The following is a 14,259-nucleotide window of genomic DNA, read 5'->3' on the forward strand; positions in this document are numbered from 1 at the left end:
CCCGAAGGTAAGCTAAAACACGATAATAGAACACCCCACGACAAGATACTGGCCTTCCCTGAAGGTAAGCTAAAACACGATAACAGAACACCCCACAACAAGATACTGGCCTTCCCCGAAGGTAAGCTAAAACACGATAATAGAACACCCCACGACAAGATACTGGCCTTCCCCGAAAGTAAGCTAAAACACGATAACAGAACACCCCACGACAAGATACTGGCCTTCCCCGAAGGTAAGCTAAAACACGATAATAGAACACCCCACGACAAGATACTGGCCTTCCCCGAAGGTAAGCTAAAACACGATAACGGAACACCCCACGACAAGATACTGGCCTTCCCCGAAGGTAAGCTAAAACACGATAACAGAACACCCCACGACAAGATACTGGCCTTCCCCGAAGGTAAGCTAAAACACGATAATAGAACACCCCACGACAAGATACTGGCCTTCCCCGAAGGTAAGCTAAAACACGATAATAAAACACCCCACGACAAGATACTGGCCTTCCCCGAAGGTAAGCTAACACACGATAACAGAACACCCCACGACAAGATACTGGCCTTCCCTGAAGGTAAGCTAAAACACGATAACAGAACACCCCACGACAAGATACTGGCCTTCCCCGAAGGTAAGCTAAAACACGATAATAGAACACCCCACGACAAGATACTGGCCTTCCCCGAAGGTAAGCTAAAACACGATAATAGAACACCCCACGACAAGATACTGGCCTTCCCCGAAGGTAAGCTAAAACACGATAACAGAACACCCCACGACAAGATACTGGCCTTCCCCGAAGGTAAGCTAAAACACGATAACAGAACACCCCACGACAAGATACTGGCCTTCCCGAAGGTAAGCTAAAACACGATAATAAAACACCCCACGACAAGATACTGGCCTTCCCCGAAGGTAAGCTAAAACACGATAATAGAACACCCCACGACAAGATACTGGCGTTCCCCGAAGGTAAGCTAAAACACGATAATGGAACACCCCACGACAAGATACTGGCCTTCCCCGAAGGTAAAGCTAAAACACGATAATAGAACACCCCACGACAAGATACTGGCGTTCCCCGAAGGTAAGCTAAAACACGATAATGGAACACCCCACGACAAGATACTGGCCTTCCCCGAAGGTAAAGCTAAAACACGATAATAGAACACCCCACGACAAGATACTGGCCTTCCCCGAAGGTAAGCTAAAACACGATAATGGAACACCCCACGACAAGATACTGGCCTTCCCCGAAGGTAAGCTAAAACACGATAATAGAACACCCCACGACAAGATACTGGCCTTCCCCGAAGGTAAGCTAAAACACGATAATAGAACACCCCACGACAAGATACTGGCCTTCCCCGAAGGTAAGCTAAAACACGATAATAGAACACCCCACGACAAGATACTGGCGTTCCCCGAAAGTAAGCTAAAACACGATAACAGAGAGGATTGTGTGCACATCTCAATGCCTATATTATTCAGGCCAGCTACAGAAGCTGACCAAAGGGATACATCATGTAGAAGCTGAGTGTGAAGTTGCCCTAAGGGCCGATTCATACTATTTTACCGCTGTTTCGGCGCTGTAGTGCCGAAATGATTTCGGCTCGTCAGAAATTTTCAGTAGCACCGAAGAGCCGACTTTAGGACGGTACCCACCCCCCCCCCCCCCCCCCCCCCCCCCCCGCCCCGAACCTCAAATGACGTCAAATTGTAGGCTCTACAGAGCCGAACTGACTTTTATTCGGCTCTAAAATAGGAGTATGAATCGGCCCTAACTCCAAGAACAGTCAGAAATTGTAGTTAAGGGCGTTTATTTTCCCCAAACTCCTCCACCAAAGTCCAGTACAGATTCAACAGTGTGAAACCAGGAAAATAACAATAATAATAATAATTCTGAGAAATTAAATGAACACTTGAGCAAACACTACGAACAAATCCCAACTGGATGAGAGCTCTCTTCAGGCTGTACCCTGATCACACACGGCCCTGCAGCTCTCCCTCAGGGATGTTACCTGTGTTACTGATCACATAAGGCCCTGCAGCTCTCCCTCAGGGATGTTACCTGTGTTACTGATCACATGAGGCCCTGCAGCTCTCCCTCAGGGATGTTACCTGTGTTACTGATCACATAAGGCCCTGCAGCTCTCCCTCAGGGATGTTACCTGTGTTACTGATCACATGAGGCCCTGCAGCTCTCCCTCAGGGATGTTACCTGTGTCAATGCCCACATCCAACTAACTAGCCTGTCCCTGCAGCCTCCTTTAAATAGGAGTGGATCCTACCACTGGGCACAGACTCAATTAGCACATTCCTTCTCAAATACTTCACTAATATAAATACTTCCATCAACAACACCTTGAATAAACAGTAACCTAAACATTCTGGTTTCTTCACAATTGATTTCAAATCAGAATATTTCATTGTATTCCCCATATATGAAAACATAAAAGAGGACATTTCAGTCTATTTTCTACCATGTTTAGTCAAACATAATGTGTTTTATTATGTTTCAGCATAGTGTTGGCCGCCATCTTTAAATGGTCCATTTTGAGGGCTTAGCATTCCATTTTTGAGCTTGGCATACAGCAGATTTGGATTCAGCAGACCTTAATACCCCTAGAAAACATGTATGCCATAAATTAACACGATTTGCCTTCGGAGTTCATATATTTGGGAAAGTGACCCAGACTACTTGAATAAACAGTAACCTAAACATTCTCAATAATGTTGTTACAATTAAACAAGTATAAAACAGAATGAAAACTCAGTGACAATGACTCAAAGCATAAGGAGGAACACCCCTCCCCTGCATAGCACTTTAGACCCCTTCCTAAATCAAGGGAAATGCCACCAGCAGTGCAGGAGAGACAACTAAGCAATCAGTGATTACCTTTTCAATAAAGTTTAAAACTATAGTCCTTGCATGTGATGGGAAACAGTTTCATGTGTCTTTGTATATACAGTAGGCCGTAGGGCACTATATATTGTATACCGTGACACTGAGGTTAACCCATTCTGACCTGAGATCAGATTCATACAAGGTTTCCACGTGGACACACACTGGTCTGAATAACCCATTCTGACCTGAGATCAGATTCTAGAAATGTCAAGTCGTTCTTCGTTTTTTTTCAAAAATAGCAGACCTACAAGCTCGTATCGCGCCACTCGGTGGCGCGATATGAGCTTGTAGATCTGCTATTTTTCAATAGCTAAAGCATAACATGATGCTGCCACCAAAATGGGTGCCCGGTCAGAATGAGTTAAAGCCTCAGTCAGTGATTTCTTCCCACCTGGTTGTCAGGTGTCATAGTGTAGAACAGCCTTAACATCAGGGTGGTTCACACCGTGTTCATTGTTTAGGAATCGGTGCTATATATAAGTCTCATAACAGGACTTTTATTTGATCAAAACATTGCATTTGGCATTCATCCATGTTCGTCCCTCTAGTCTAAACCCAATTTGACCTGAGATCAGATTCTAAAAAGGTCTTCTAAATCCTGACAGTTTTTTCTGAAAAAGCTATGTTTCTTCGCTATGGCGTTCTTCGATTTTTCAAAAAAAGCAGACCTACATGCTCATATCGCGCCACTCGGTGCCGCGCTATGAGCTTGTAGGTCTGCTATTTTTTCAATAGCTTAAAGCATAGCATAATGCTAACACCAAGATGTGTCGACAGGCTACGACACCCAGGTGGGAGAGCGAGGTCTGAAGCTGAGTGGAGGAGAGAAGCAGAGGGTGGCCATCGCTAGGACCATCCTCAAAGCTCCACAGATCATCCTATTGGACGAGGTGAGATCACATGACCAACCGATCTACAAATGTTAGTTATAACAAACCCACATAATGTTGGAACCAGCTGCTCGTACTCTAACCGTATAAAGCTCTGTGACACGTTCATATTACTCTCAGAGACAGGCAGGCAGGCAGGCAGGCAGGCAGGCAGGCAGGCAGGCAGGCAGGCAGGCAGGCAGGCAGGCAGACAGACAGACAGACAGACAGGCAGGCAGGCAGGCAGGCAGGCAGACAGGCAGGCAGGCAGGCAGGCAGGCAGGCAGGCAGGCAGACAGGCAGGCAGGCAGGCAGGCAGGCAGGCAGGCAGGCAGGCAGACAGGCAGGCAGGCAGACAGACAGACAGGCAGGCAGACAGGCAGACAGACAGACAGACAGGCAGAACACGCGACGCGCTGTCAGGCCAGAGAGCCTATGTGTGGCCTTCGCCTGGACCACCAGGCCAGCGGGCTAAAACATTTTAACCCCATTCTGACCTGAGATCAGATTCATACGAGGTTTCCACTGGACACACACACTGGTCTGATTAACCCATTCTGACCTGAGATCAGATTCTAAAAAATGTCAGTCGTTCTTCGATTTTTCCAAAAAATAGCAGACCTACAAGCTCGTATCGCGCCACTCGGTGGCGCGCTATGAGCTTGTAGATCTGCTATTTTTCAATAGCTAAAGCATAACATGATGCTATAACACCAAAATGGGTTCCCGTTCAAAATGGGTTAAAATACTACAACTAGCCGTTGTAATGGCAAATAAGTTTATGGACAAGGGGTAAGGTAAGATATACCGTAGCAGCAAGTGTATTTTCAGATAAACCACTTAATAAACTTAAACCGTCAATAATGAATGAACTTGTCTCGGGCGGCTGGCGGTGCTTTTAACAGTCCATTAACAGTCTAGTTGTGCTTTACATTAACAGTCTCACGTTGTGCTTCACCATCAACAGGCCACGTCAGCACTCGACACTCAGACTGAACGCAACATCCAGGCGTCTCTGGCCAAAGTCTGTGCTAACAGATCTACCGTGGTCGTAGCTCACAGGTAAGAGCTTAATGCTAACAGATCTACCGTGGTCGTAGCTCACAGGTAAGAGCTTAATGCTAACCATGCAGGGTCAGCATTAAAAAAAACAATAGAGCACCGAAGTCCTGACGTAACTCGCTCATCCCGACGATTTCCCTGGTTCGCGGAAGTCATTTCTCTATGGAGAATAACATGGGGTGATCTTAATATCGTCTACTATAAACAAGCTGTCTCTGCGTTATTGTCAGGGAGGTGTCTCTGTATCGTTTGCAACAGTCAGTCACTCATATATGATACAGTCTGCTTCTAGCGAAAATCTAACTAATTCAGCAGCAGTAACATTAGCGTTTTCTCTCAGTCAGTTGATTCTTCATATCCATATGAGTGAAGCGGCCGGGGTGACATGTTTATTTTTCAAACACAGTTGTTATATGAGGCGATCTCAAATCGCCTCAATGGGGATTTCAATGCAATGATTTCAATGCCACCGAGTGGCGCGATACGAGCTTGTAGGTCTGCTATTTTAGAAAAATCGAAGAGCGACTGACATTTTTAGAATCTGATCTCAGGTCAGAATGGGTTCATCAGACCAGTATGTGTCCGGCGGAAACCTCGTATGAATCTGATCTCAGGTCAGAATGGGTTAATCCCCCCCCCCTAGTCTCATGCTACATTTGTGTGAATATAGATTACATCTTTATTTGTATTCTTCTCTGCCGTCAACATAACGCATACGTAATGTGTTCTCTAGGCTGTCCACCATCATCGGAGCCGACCAGATCCTGGTCGTCAGCGAGGGTCAGATAGCTGAGAGAGGAAGGTAAGCCTTACCCAAAGACCCTAACCCCTAACACCTAAACCCTATCCCTAACCATGTACCCTAACCCATTTCATTTAGAGATGGATGGCTTCTAACAGTTTTCAGAAAAACCCTATATGTTTCTGTGTCAGTGGTGCTCAACCTTTTCCATGTCAAGGACCCCCAGAATTATCTGAATTTCACCGCCGACCCCCATCTGAAAATCTGTTTCACCCCCCCCCCCAGAAGCAAAGGTATGAGTTAAAACGTTCATTGTGAAAGAATATATTCAAAGATTTGCGCCGCACGATTTTTCAAAAATAGCGGATCTACAAGCTCGTAGCGCGGCACCGAGTGTCGCGCTACGAGCTTGTAGATCTGCTATTTTTCAATAGATAAAGTTTTTAATTATGGTTAAAAAAAACACCAAAAGGGGTTCCAGCCCAGAATGGTTTAACCAGATCCTGGTTGTCAACGAAGGTCAGATAGCTGAGAGAGGAAGGTGACGGCTCCCATAAGGGACCCCCTCAACGGCACCTGGTCCTATCCCCAGACCCCTCAACGGCACCTGGTCCTATCCCCAGACCCCTCAACGGCACCTGGTCCTATCCCCAGACCCCTCAACGGCACCTGGTCCTATCCCCAGACCCCTCAACGGCACCTGGTCCTATCCCCAGACCCCTCAACGGCACCTGGTCCTATCCCCAGACCCCTCAACGGCACCTGGTCCTATCCCCAGACCCCTCAACGGCACCTGGTCCTATCCCCAGACCCCTCAACGGCACCTGGTCCTATCCCCAGACCCCTCAACGGCACCTGGTCCTATCCCCAGACCCCTCAACGGCACCTGGTCCTATCCCCAGACCCCTCAACGGCACCTGGTCCTATCCCCAGACCCCTCAACGGCACCTGGTCCTATCCCCAGACCCCTCAACGGCACCTGGTCCTATCCCCAGACCCCTCAACGGCACCTGGTCCTATCCCCAGACCCCTCAACGGCACCTGGTCCTATCCCCAGACCCCTCAACGGCACCTGGTCCTATCCCCAGACCCCTCAACGGCACCTGGTCCTATCCCCAGACCCCTCAACGGCACCTGGTCCTATCCCCAGACCCCTCAACGGCACCTGGTCCTATCCCCAGACCCCTCAACGGCACCTGGTCCTATCCCCAGACCCCTCAACGGCACCTGGTCCTATCCCCAGACCCCTCAACGGCACCTGGTCCTATCCCCAGACCCCTCAACGGCACCTGGTCCTATCCCCAGACCCCTCAACGGCACCTGGTCCTATCCCCAGACCCCTCAGCGGCACCTGGTCCCAGTGTTGTTTTCGTCGACTACCTATTTTTACTGACAAAACTAAATGGAAACTAAATGAAAACTAAGCTACGATGACTAAAACTAAGACTAAATAATATACTGACAATTTCGTCAACACATAAAAACTGGACTAAAATGTTAGGAAGGGACTAGTGGACAAGAGATCCACTATAAGTCATTTTACACTTGGTTGCATGATGATTTTACACTTGCTGAAAATATTTTTCACCAAGTGTAAAAACACTCATTACGACGGCATCAAGGCCCGCCAAAATAAATTTTAGTCGACTAAATCAACTAGATTTAGTCGTATATTAGTTGTATTAGTCATTTCAAGGACCATAGTGGCCCTAAAACCTCCCAGAATCTCAAATGGAATTCAGGAGGAATGCCATCCCACCCTAGCTGGACTTGCCTTTTATTCATAACCTATATTATAGGTTCCAGAGATGTCTTGAGTTCTTGTAATGATAATAGGAGCACACCCAGTAAACCTGATTCAACTGCTGACAAAACAGAGAGGTTAACCCATTCTGACCTGAGATCAGATTCATACGAGGTTTCCGCCGGACACACACTGGTCTGATGAACCCATTCTGACCTGAGATCAGATTCATACGAGGTTTTCCACTGGACACACACTGGTCTGATGAACCCATTCTGACCTGAGATCAGATTCTAAAAATGTCAGTCGTTCTTCGATTTTTTTCAAAAATAGCAGACCTACAAGCTCGTATCGCGCCACTCGGTGGCGCGATATGAGCTTGTAGATCTGCTATTTTTCAATAGCTAAAGCATAACATGATGCCGACACCAAAATGGGTGCCCGGTCAGAATGGGTTAAGGCCACTTCGAAAGGATTCAATCTCTTCAGAAGAGCGCTCGCTCGCCTTCTGTAGTTCAGCGTTCTAGCTTCCAATTCAGTATTTTAGCCGTGACGTGAGCGCCCCCTCCTGAGATACTTCCGGGTCCTACTTTTGTGTCGCTTTTGTGTCCCCATGGAGTTATACTGTGACGCTCCGTCGGACTAAATCTGAGACGAAAACAACCACGAAAGTCTCATTTTACCGCTTTCCTTTCCTCGCAACAACAAAGCTGCGCTGCTCTCCCGAATCTGGCTGTGACAGGCCGTCTGCCCCACACTGGATACTATCGCCATTTTATTTGATTGTGTCAACTAAATACTCATTAATGCAAACTTGATTCAACATACTCAAGCCTGCACACCTTCTAAATATGCCCCCGAAATATTGTACCGAGCAAATGGATACAAATGGAAATTGTACAAAACATTAATAATTCCACTCGAGTTGGAAGCATTAAGACCCATTATAACCCTCAATGGCTTCCTTTCTGAAAAATAACGTCACTGTAAAAAGATTCACGCGTTTAGATATTCTATTTACAATGAGATGCGGACGGGAGCTGGTGCCACTTGGACCCGGACGTAACGTAACACTACAAAATGACGTCGGACTTAAATACTGAATTCCTATTACTGTTTTCTCTCATCGCAGGCACGAGGAGCTGCTGGCCAAAGGCGGGCTGTACGCCGACATGTGGATGAAACAGCAGACGCAGGACGCCGACTCCGCTTCGGACACGGAGAGCAAAGACCGCGCGTCCGAGAAACTGCAGCCGCCGTCGTCTGCGTCCGTGAGCCGTCACCACCACCACCACTGAGGAGGAGGAGGAGACGGTGTCTTCAGAACTCTTATACATTTCTGACGTTGACGCACAAGAACACTTCTGTCACTTTGTGAGTGTGTGTTGGTGTTTCTCGCTTAGCAAATCAAGGACGAGACAAGGGAAAACGAGGCTACAGGTGTACTAAAGGCCCCATTTAGTCAAATCCGATTTATTTTCTCAAATCTGATCTTTTGGCCTGACTGATCTGTCACAGATCTGTGTTCAGACTCGGATCCGTGCCACGTACAGATAGGAATGTGATTTGTTTAACCCATTCTGACCTGAGATCAGATTCTAAAAATGTCTTCTACATCCTGACAGTTTTCTGTGTCAGTCGTTCAAAAATAGCAGACCTACATGCTCATGGCGCGCTATGAGCTTGTAGATCTGCTATTTTTCAATATCTAAAGCATGACATGATGCTAACACCAAAACGGGTTCCTACCCAAAATGGGTTTAATAAGTGACTAAACACAAACAAAGTCACACGGAGTCCGATTTAGATCAGGTTACTGCGTTCAGACTGAAACCAGATCTCCTGAAATCAGATTTGAATCGGATCTGAAACCACCTCTCAATGTGGCTCAAGTCGCATTTGTAAAAATCGGACTCCATATGACTTGTTTGTGTTTAGACTTGGTGTAATCAAATCGGATTCGGCTGCCAGTGTTTAAAGTGGGGTCTAACAGAGCTGCTGATTTATATTTTTTTCTTCTCAAAAACGTTTGAAGCGCAATTGTTAGAGGTTTGGGCTGTGTTAACAACCCCATGATGTTAACTCCAAGTGTTGGTGAGATTCATACCTCCAAATATAGTTGCTCCGTAGATTGTTTTTGATTTTTTTTAAATCTCCCCAAGAATCTGCTTTAGTTCACTTTATAGTATGTGTGCCAAATGTGTGAGCCCTGCTTTACAGTGAAACTATCTTACGTCATATATATATTTTTTAATCTATGGAGCAACTATTGGACAACTAACCTCGCATCGTTACGTCATGTTGTAGTATTGTTTTGTAGCCATCAGGATGATATTGTTACGTCATGTTGTAGTATTGTTTTGTAGTCATCAGGATGATATTGTTACGTCATGTTGTAGTATTGTTTTGTAGTCGACAGGATGATATCGTTACGTCATGTTGTAGTCATTGTTTTGTAGTCATCAGGATGATATCGTTACGTCATGTTGTAGTATTGTTTTGTAGTCATCAGGATGATATCGTTATGTCATGTTGTAGTATTGTTTTGTAGTCGACAGGCAGGAACAATCAAACGGAACTTCCTTTTCCCTCAAACCGGAAGAATAACAATAAAAGCTCTCGTAGCATGCAGCTTTTATTGAGAAAAATCGGTTTGAGGGAAAAGGAAGTTTCCGTTTGATTGTTCCTGCCTGTCGACTACAAAACAATACTACAACATGACGTAACAATATCATCCTGATGACTACAAAACAATACTACAACATGATGTAACAATATCATCCTGATGGCTACAAAACAATACTACAACATGACGTAACAATATCATCCTGATGACTACAAAACAATACTACAACATGATGTAACAATATCATCCTGATGGCTACAAAACAATGACTCCAACATGATGTAACAATATCATCCTGATGACTACAAAACAATACTACAACATGATGTAACAATATCATCCTGATGGCTACAAAACAATGACTCCAACATGATGTAACAATATCATCCTGATGACTACAAAACAATACTACAACATGATGTAACAATATCATCCTGATGACTACAAAACAATACTACAACATGACGTAACGATATCATCCTGATGACTTCAAAACAATACTACAACATGACGTAGCGATATCATCCTGATGACTACAAAACAATACTACAACATAACGTAACAATATCATCCTGATGACTACAAAACAATACTACAACATAACGTAACGATGTCATCCTGATGACTACAAAACAATACTACAACATGTCGTAACAATATCATCCTGATGGCTACAAAACAATGACTACAACATAACGTAACAATATCATCCTGATGACTACAAAACAATACTACAACATGAAGTAACAATATCATCCTGATGGCTACAAAACAATACTACAACATGAAGTAACAATATCATCCTGATGACTACAAAACAATACTACAACATGAAGTAACAATATCATCCTGATGACTACAAAACAATACTACAACATGTCGTAACAATATCATCCTGATGGCTACAAAACAATACTACAACATGACGTAACGATATCATCCTGATGACTACAAAACAATACTACAACATGTCGTAACAATATCATCCTGATGACTACAAAACAATACTACAACATGAAGTAACAATATCATCCTGATGACTACAAAACAATACTACAACATGTCGTAACAATATCATCCTGATGACTACAAAACAATACTACAACATGACGTAACGATATCATCCTGATGACTACAAAACAATACTACAACATAACGTAACAATATCATCCTGATGGCTACAAAACAATACTACAACATGTCGTAACAATATCATCCTGATGACTACAAAACAATACTACAACATGACGTAACAATATCATCCTGATGACTACAAAACAATACTACAACATGACATAACAATATCATCCTGATGACTACAAAACAATACTACAACATGACGTAACGATATCATCCTGATGACTACAAAACAATACTACAACATAACGTAACAATATCATCCTGATGGCTACAAAACAATGACTACAACATGACGTAACGATATCATCCTGATGACTACAAAACAATACTACAACATGACGTAACAATATCATCCTGATGACTACAAAACAATACTACAACATGACGTAACGATATCATCCTGATGACTACAAAACAATACTACAACATGACGTAACGATATCATCCTGATGACTACAAAACAATGACTACAACATGACGTAACAATATCATCCTGATGACTACAAAACAATACTACAACATGACGTAACGATATCATCCTGATGACTACAAAACAATGACTACAACATGACGTAACAATATCATCCTGATGACTACAAAACAATACTACAACATGACGTAACGATATCATCCACTCCCAACCGGATCATATACCCGGAATGAAATGGTGCCCACAACTATTTGTAGTTACATCGTGGCGTGGTAACCACGCAGCTCAAAGCTCCACCGATAAAATAAATATGTCTTTGCACTGTAAGTCATCAGGTGTGGTGAGTGAACACTTATGCATGATTTGTCAGGTTTTCTTTCTTTTTTTTTCTTTCCGGGTTAGCGGAAAAACAATGACAGTTGAATGTCCAAAAAAAACTAGGTTCTAAGTCCACCGTGGTTATTATTATTTTTTCCTCAACACGGAGCACGGTTTGCATCGAGTTGCCAAGACTGATGTCCGTCATTGGGATTCCACCGCGACGTGTTGTAGCTCACAACACGTCGCAGTGTTTGAACTAAGTGGTCAAAATGGAAAACATGTTCAGAAGTATCTTCCATAAAACCGTAATGCTCTCGCATTTATCATGAAACTAAAGCCTCAATCTAGAGAAATAGAATGGTGGCATCTTTAACATCCCAGTCCTAAATATCTGTTCATTGTTTAGGGTTAGGGTTAGAAATAGAATAGTGGCATCTAACACCCCAGTCCTAAATATCTGTTCATTGTTTAGGGTTAGGGTTAGAAATAGAATAGTGGCATCTAACACCCCAGTCCTAAATATCTGTTCATTGTTTAGGAAACCTGCGTGCTGTTTCACAAATCACAGATTCGGACCGACATAAAAAAAATCCTAATCTGATTTCAGTCATGAGCTCTTATTTATTTAGCATTATTCCATGTTGACGAGAGTTGGGGGGGAAAAAGGTTCAACTCTGGGAGTTGAACCTTGCCTCGCGAGTGCCTTTGCATTTTCACCTGGGGAAGAAAAACAAATGGCACTTTGGTGGACAAGACACGCCGCCTAAAGGCTGCTACAGCTCAGGAAGCCGTCCATTCTGTGTCCAGATATAAGAAGCCTGTTTTTATTCACGTGATTTCTTGTTCAGTTGCAACTGTTTTCCCACGGGGAAAGTAAAAGTTACAGTGTTGAGAACTGAAATGTAAAACTTAATTGTTACAGCTTGTGAACCAAACATGTTTATGGTTAACAGATATGACGTTATACTAGTAGTATTATTATACGAATGTTGAATCTATTAATATAGATAAAAACCCATTTTTGAGCATTGTGTTTAAAGATGAATTGGGGGCACTTTGTGACCGGCTAAAAGAGATCAATATGAAAGTGAACTGTCATGATTATCAGTGTTTCTGTCCCTTCAGTCTTTTGTCGAAAGCTTTTCAATCTATATTTGCATTATATTTAATTGTGTGTAAGGCGTCTATACTGCTCAGAATAATTAAGGGGAGACTTGATCTCAGTTCTTGTTAATATGGCCTATAGGCCTATAGACGAGTCCGCAGCGCGGTGCCCAGCTGTAGGCAATCATGGCTGCGGTGTCAAATTAAGCACAGCTTGACACCGTGACAAAAAGAACAGATCTACAAGCTCACAACGTGCTGCAGCGTGATCCCGGGCCCTAGGATAGGACGGTGGTGTAGATTAGAAAGACATTTGGCACAACAGTCATTTCATTGGAATATGCTTTATTGTTGCTGCACTGCCTGTCTTTGGGTATTTTATTGCACACAAGGAGTAAGAGATTAATTATGGCGCTGAATGTTATATATATATAGGTCTGGAAATTGGGTTAAACAAGACACATTTTTACCAATTTGAATTCATTGGTAAAAATGTGTGGGATTCCTGTGAAGCGATCATACTAGTGCCCGTAAATGCTTTGATCTGTGTTTATTACCTACAGTCGAGTGCTGACGTTTTATTCTGTATCTTAGTTTTATCAATTGTAGTGTTTACCACATCAGTAGATCTCAAGAGTAATGTTTTTTTTTAACTTGTATAGTCAGCTCAATGAATAAACTGGTTGGTGGTTGGTGAAGTGAACTATTTCACTACTAGACAGACTTATCAAAGTTAATTCCTTGCTCTGCCTGGTAAGTCCAAATACACTATTTCCACAGCTAGCTACATTCATTGTTTGGTGAAGGCGCTCCTCTGCGTTGCTGAAATGGTGAATATTCTCTGCTCCATCCATAGTTTTTAAAAGAATAAAATGTTTCTGTATTCTCTTTTTTTGATAGCTTGTTGTGCAGGGTCTGGTGTTCATAAAAAAAAATAACGTGCTTCTTTCTATGTTGTGTCAACAAACGAAAGAGGGGGGGAAACCTTTCAACAAGCAGCTTAAATTACAATGGGTGAGCTACAATCTATGAACTTAAAACCTAAGGAATTAAAATAATTGAACTATAATACGTAGATTATTGTACATTTTTAAGTTAATGGTACAATTTAATTACATTGAGTGGTCTGTTATGTTTTCATTTTACAGATATTTGAAAGCTCTATTTTCAAATATAACTTTCGTCAAACCTCCAAACTAAAGTATAGCCTATAAATGTCAGGCGGAAAACAAACTGGTTGTAAAGCCTGTTGCTGATTTTGTCCACTTGAGGGCGACAGAGTAAAATAAAAGCAGCTTCTTGCTCTTGTC

General features: G+C 43.3%; 1 protein-coding gene and 1 long non-coding RNA gene across 2 annotated transcripts in view; both read left to right on the plus strand.

Moving 5' to 3' along the window:
• LOC310879275 (ATP-binding cassette sub-family B member 6-like) overlaps positions 1–9,786 on the plus strand; it is a 116,489-nt gene extending 106,703 nt beyond the window's left edge. Inside the window, 4 exon segments of the mRNA XM_083793824.1 lie at positions 3,689–3,801; positions 4,748–4,842; positions 5,576–5,644; positions 8,461–9,786. Coding sequence (XP_083649950.1) covers positions 3,689–3,801; positions 4,748–4,842; positions 5,576–5,644; positions 8,461–8,626 — 443 coding nt within the window. The 3' untranslated portion in view covers positions 8,627–9,786.
• Positions 9,787–11,123: 1,337 nt separating this feature from the next.
• LOC310879232 lies at positions 11,124–13,647 on the plus strand. Its single transcript, XR_014570974.1, has 2 exons — positions 11,124–12,205; positions 12,341–13,647. It is a non-coding gene; the product is annotated as an uncharacterized lncRNA (long non-coding RNA).
• Positions 13,648–14,259: the final 612 nt, after the last annotated feature.

This window comes from Protomyctophum parallelum, assembly GCF_964188405.1.
Source record: "Protomyctophum parallelum genome assembly, chromosome: 21".
Classification (NCBI taxonomy): Eukaryota; Metazoa; Chordata; class Actinopteri; order Myctophiformes; family Myctophidae; genus Protomyctophum; species Protomyctophum parallelum.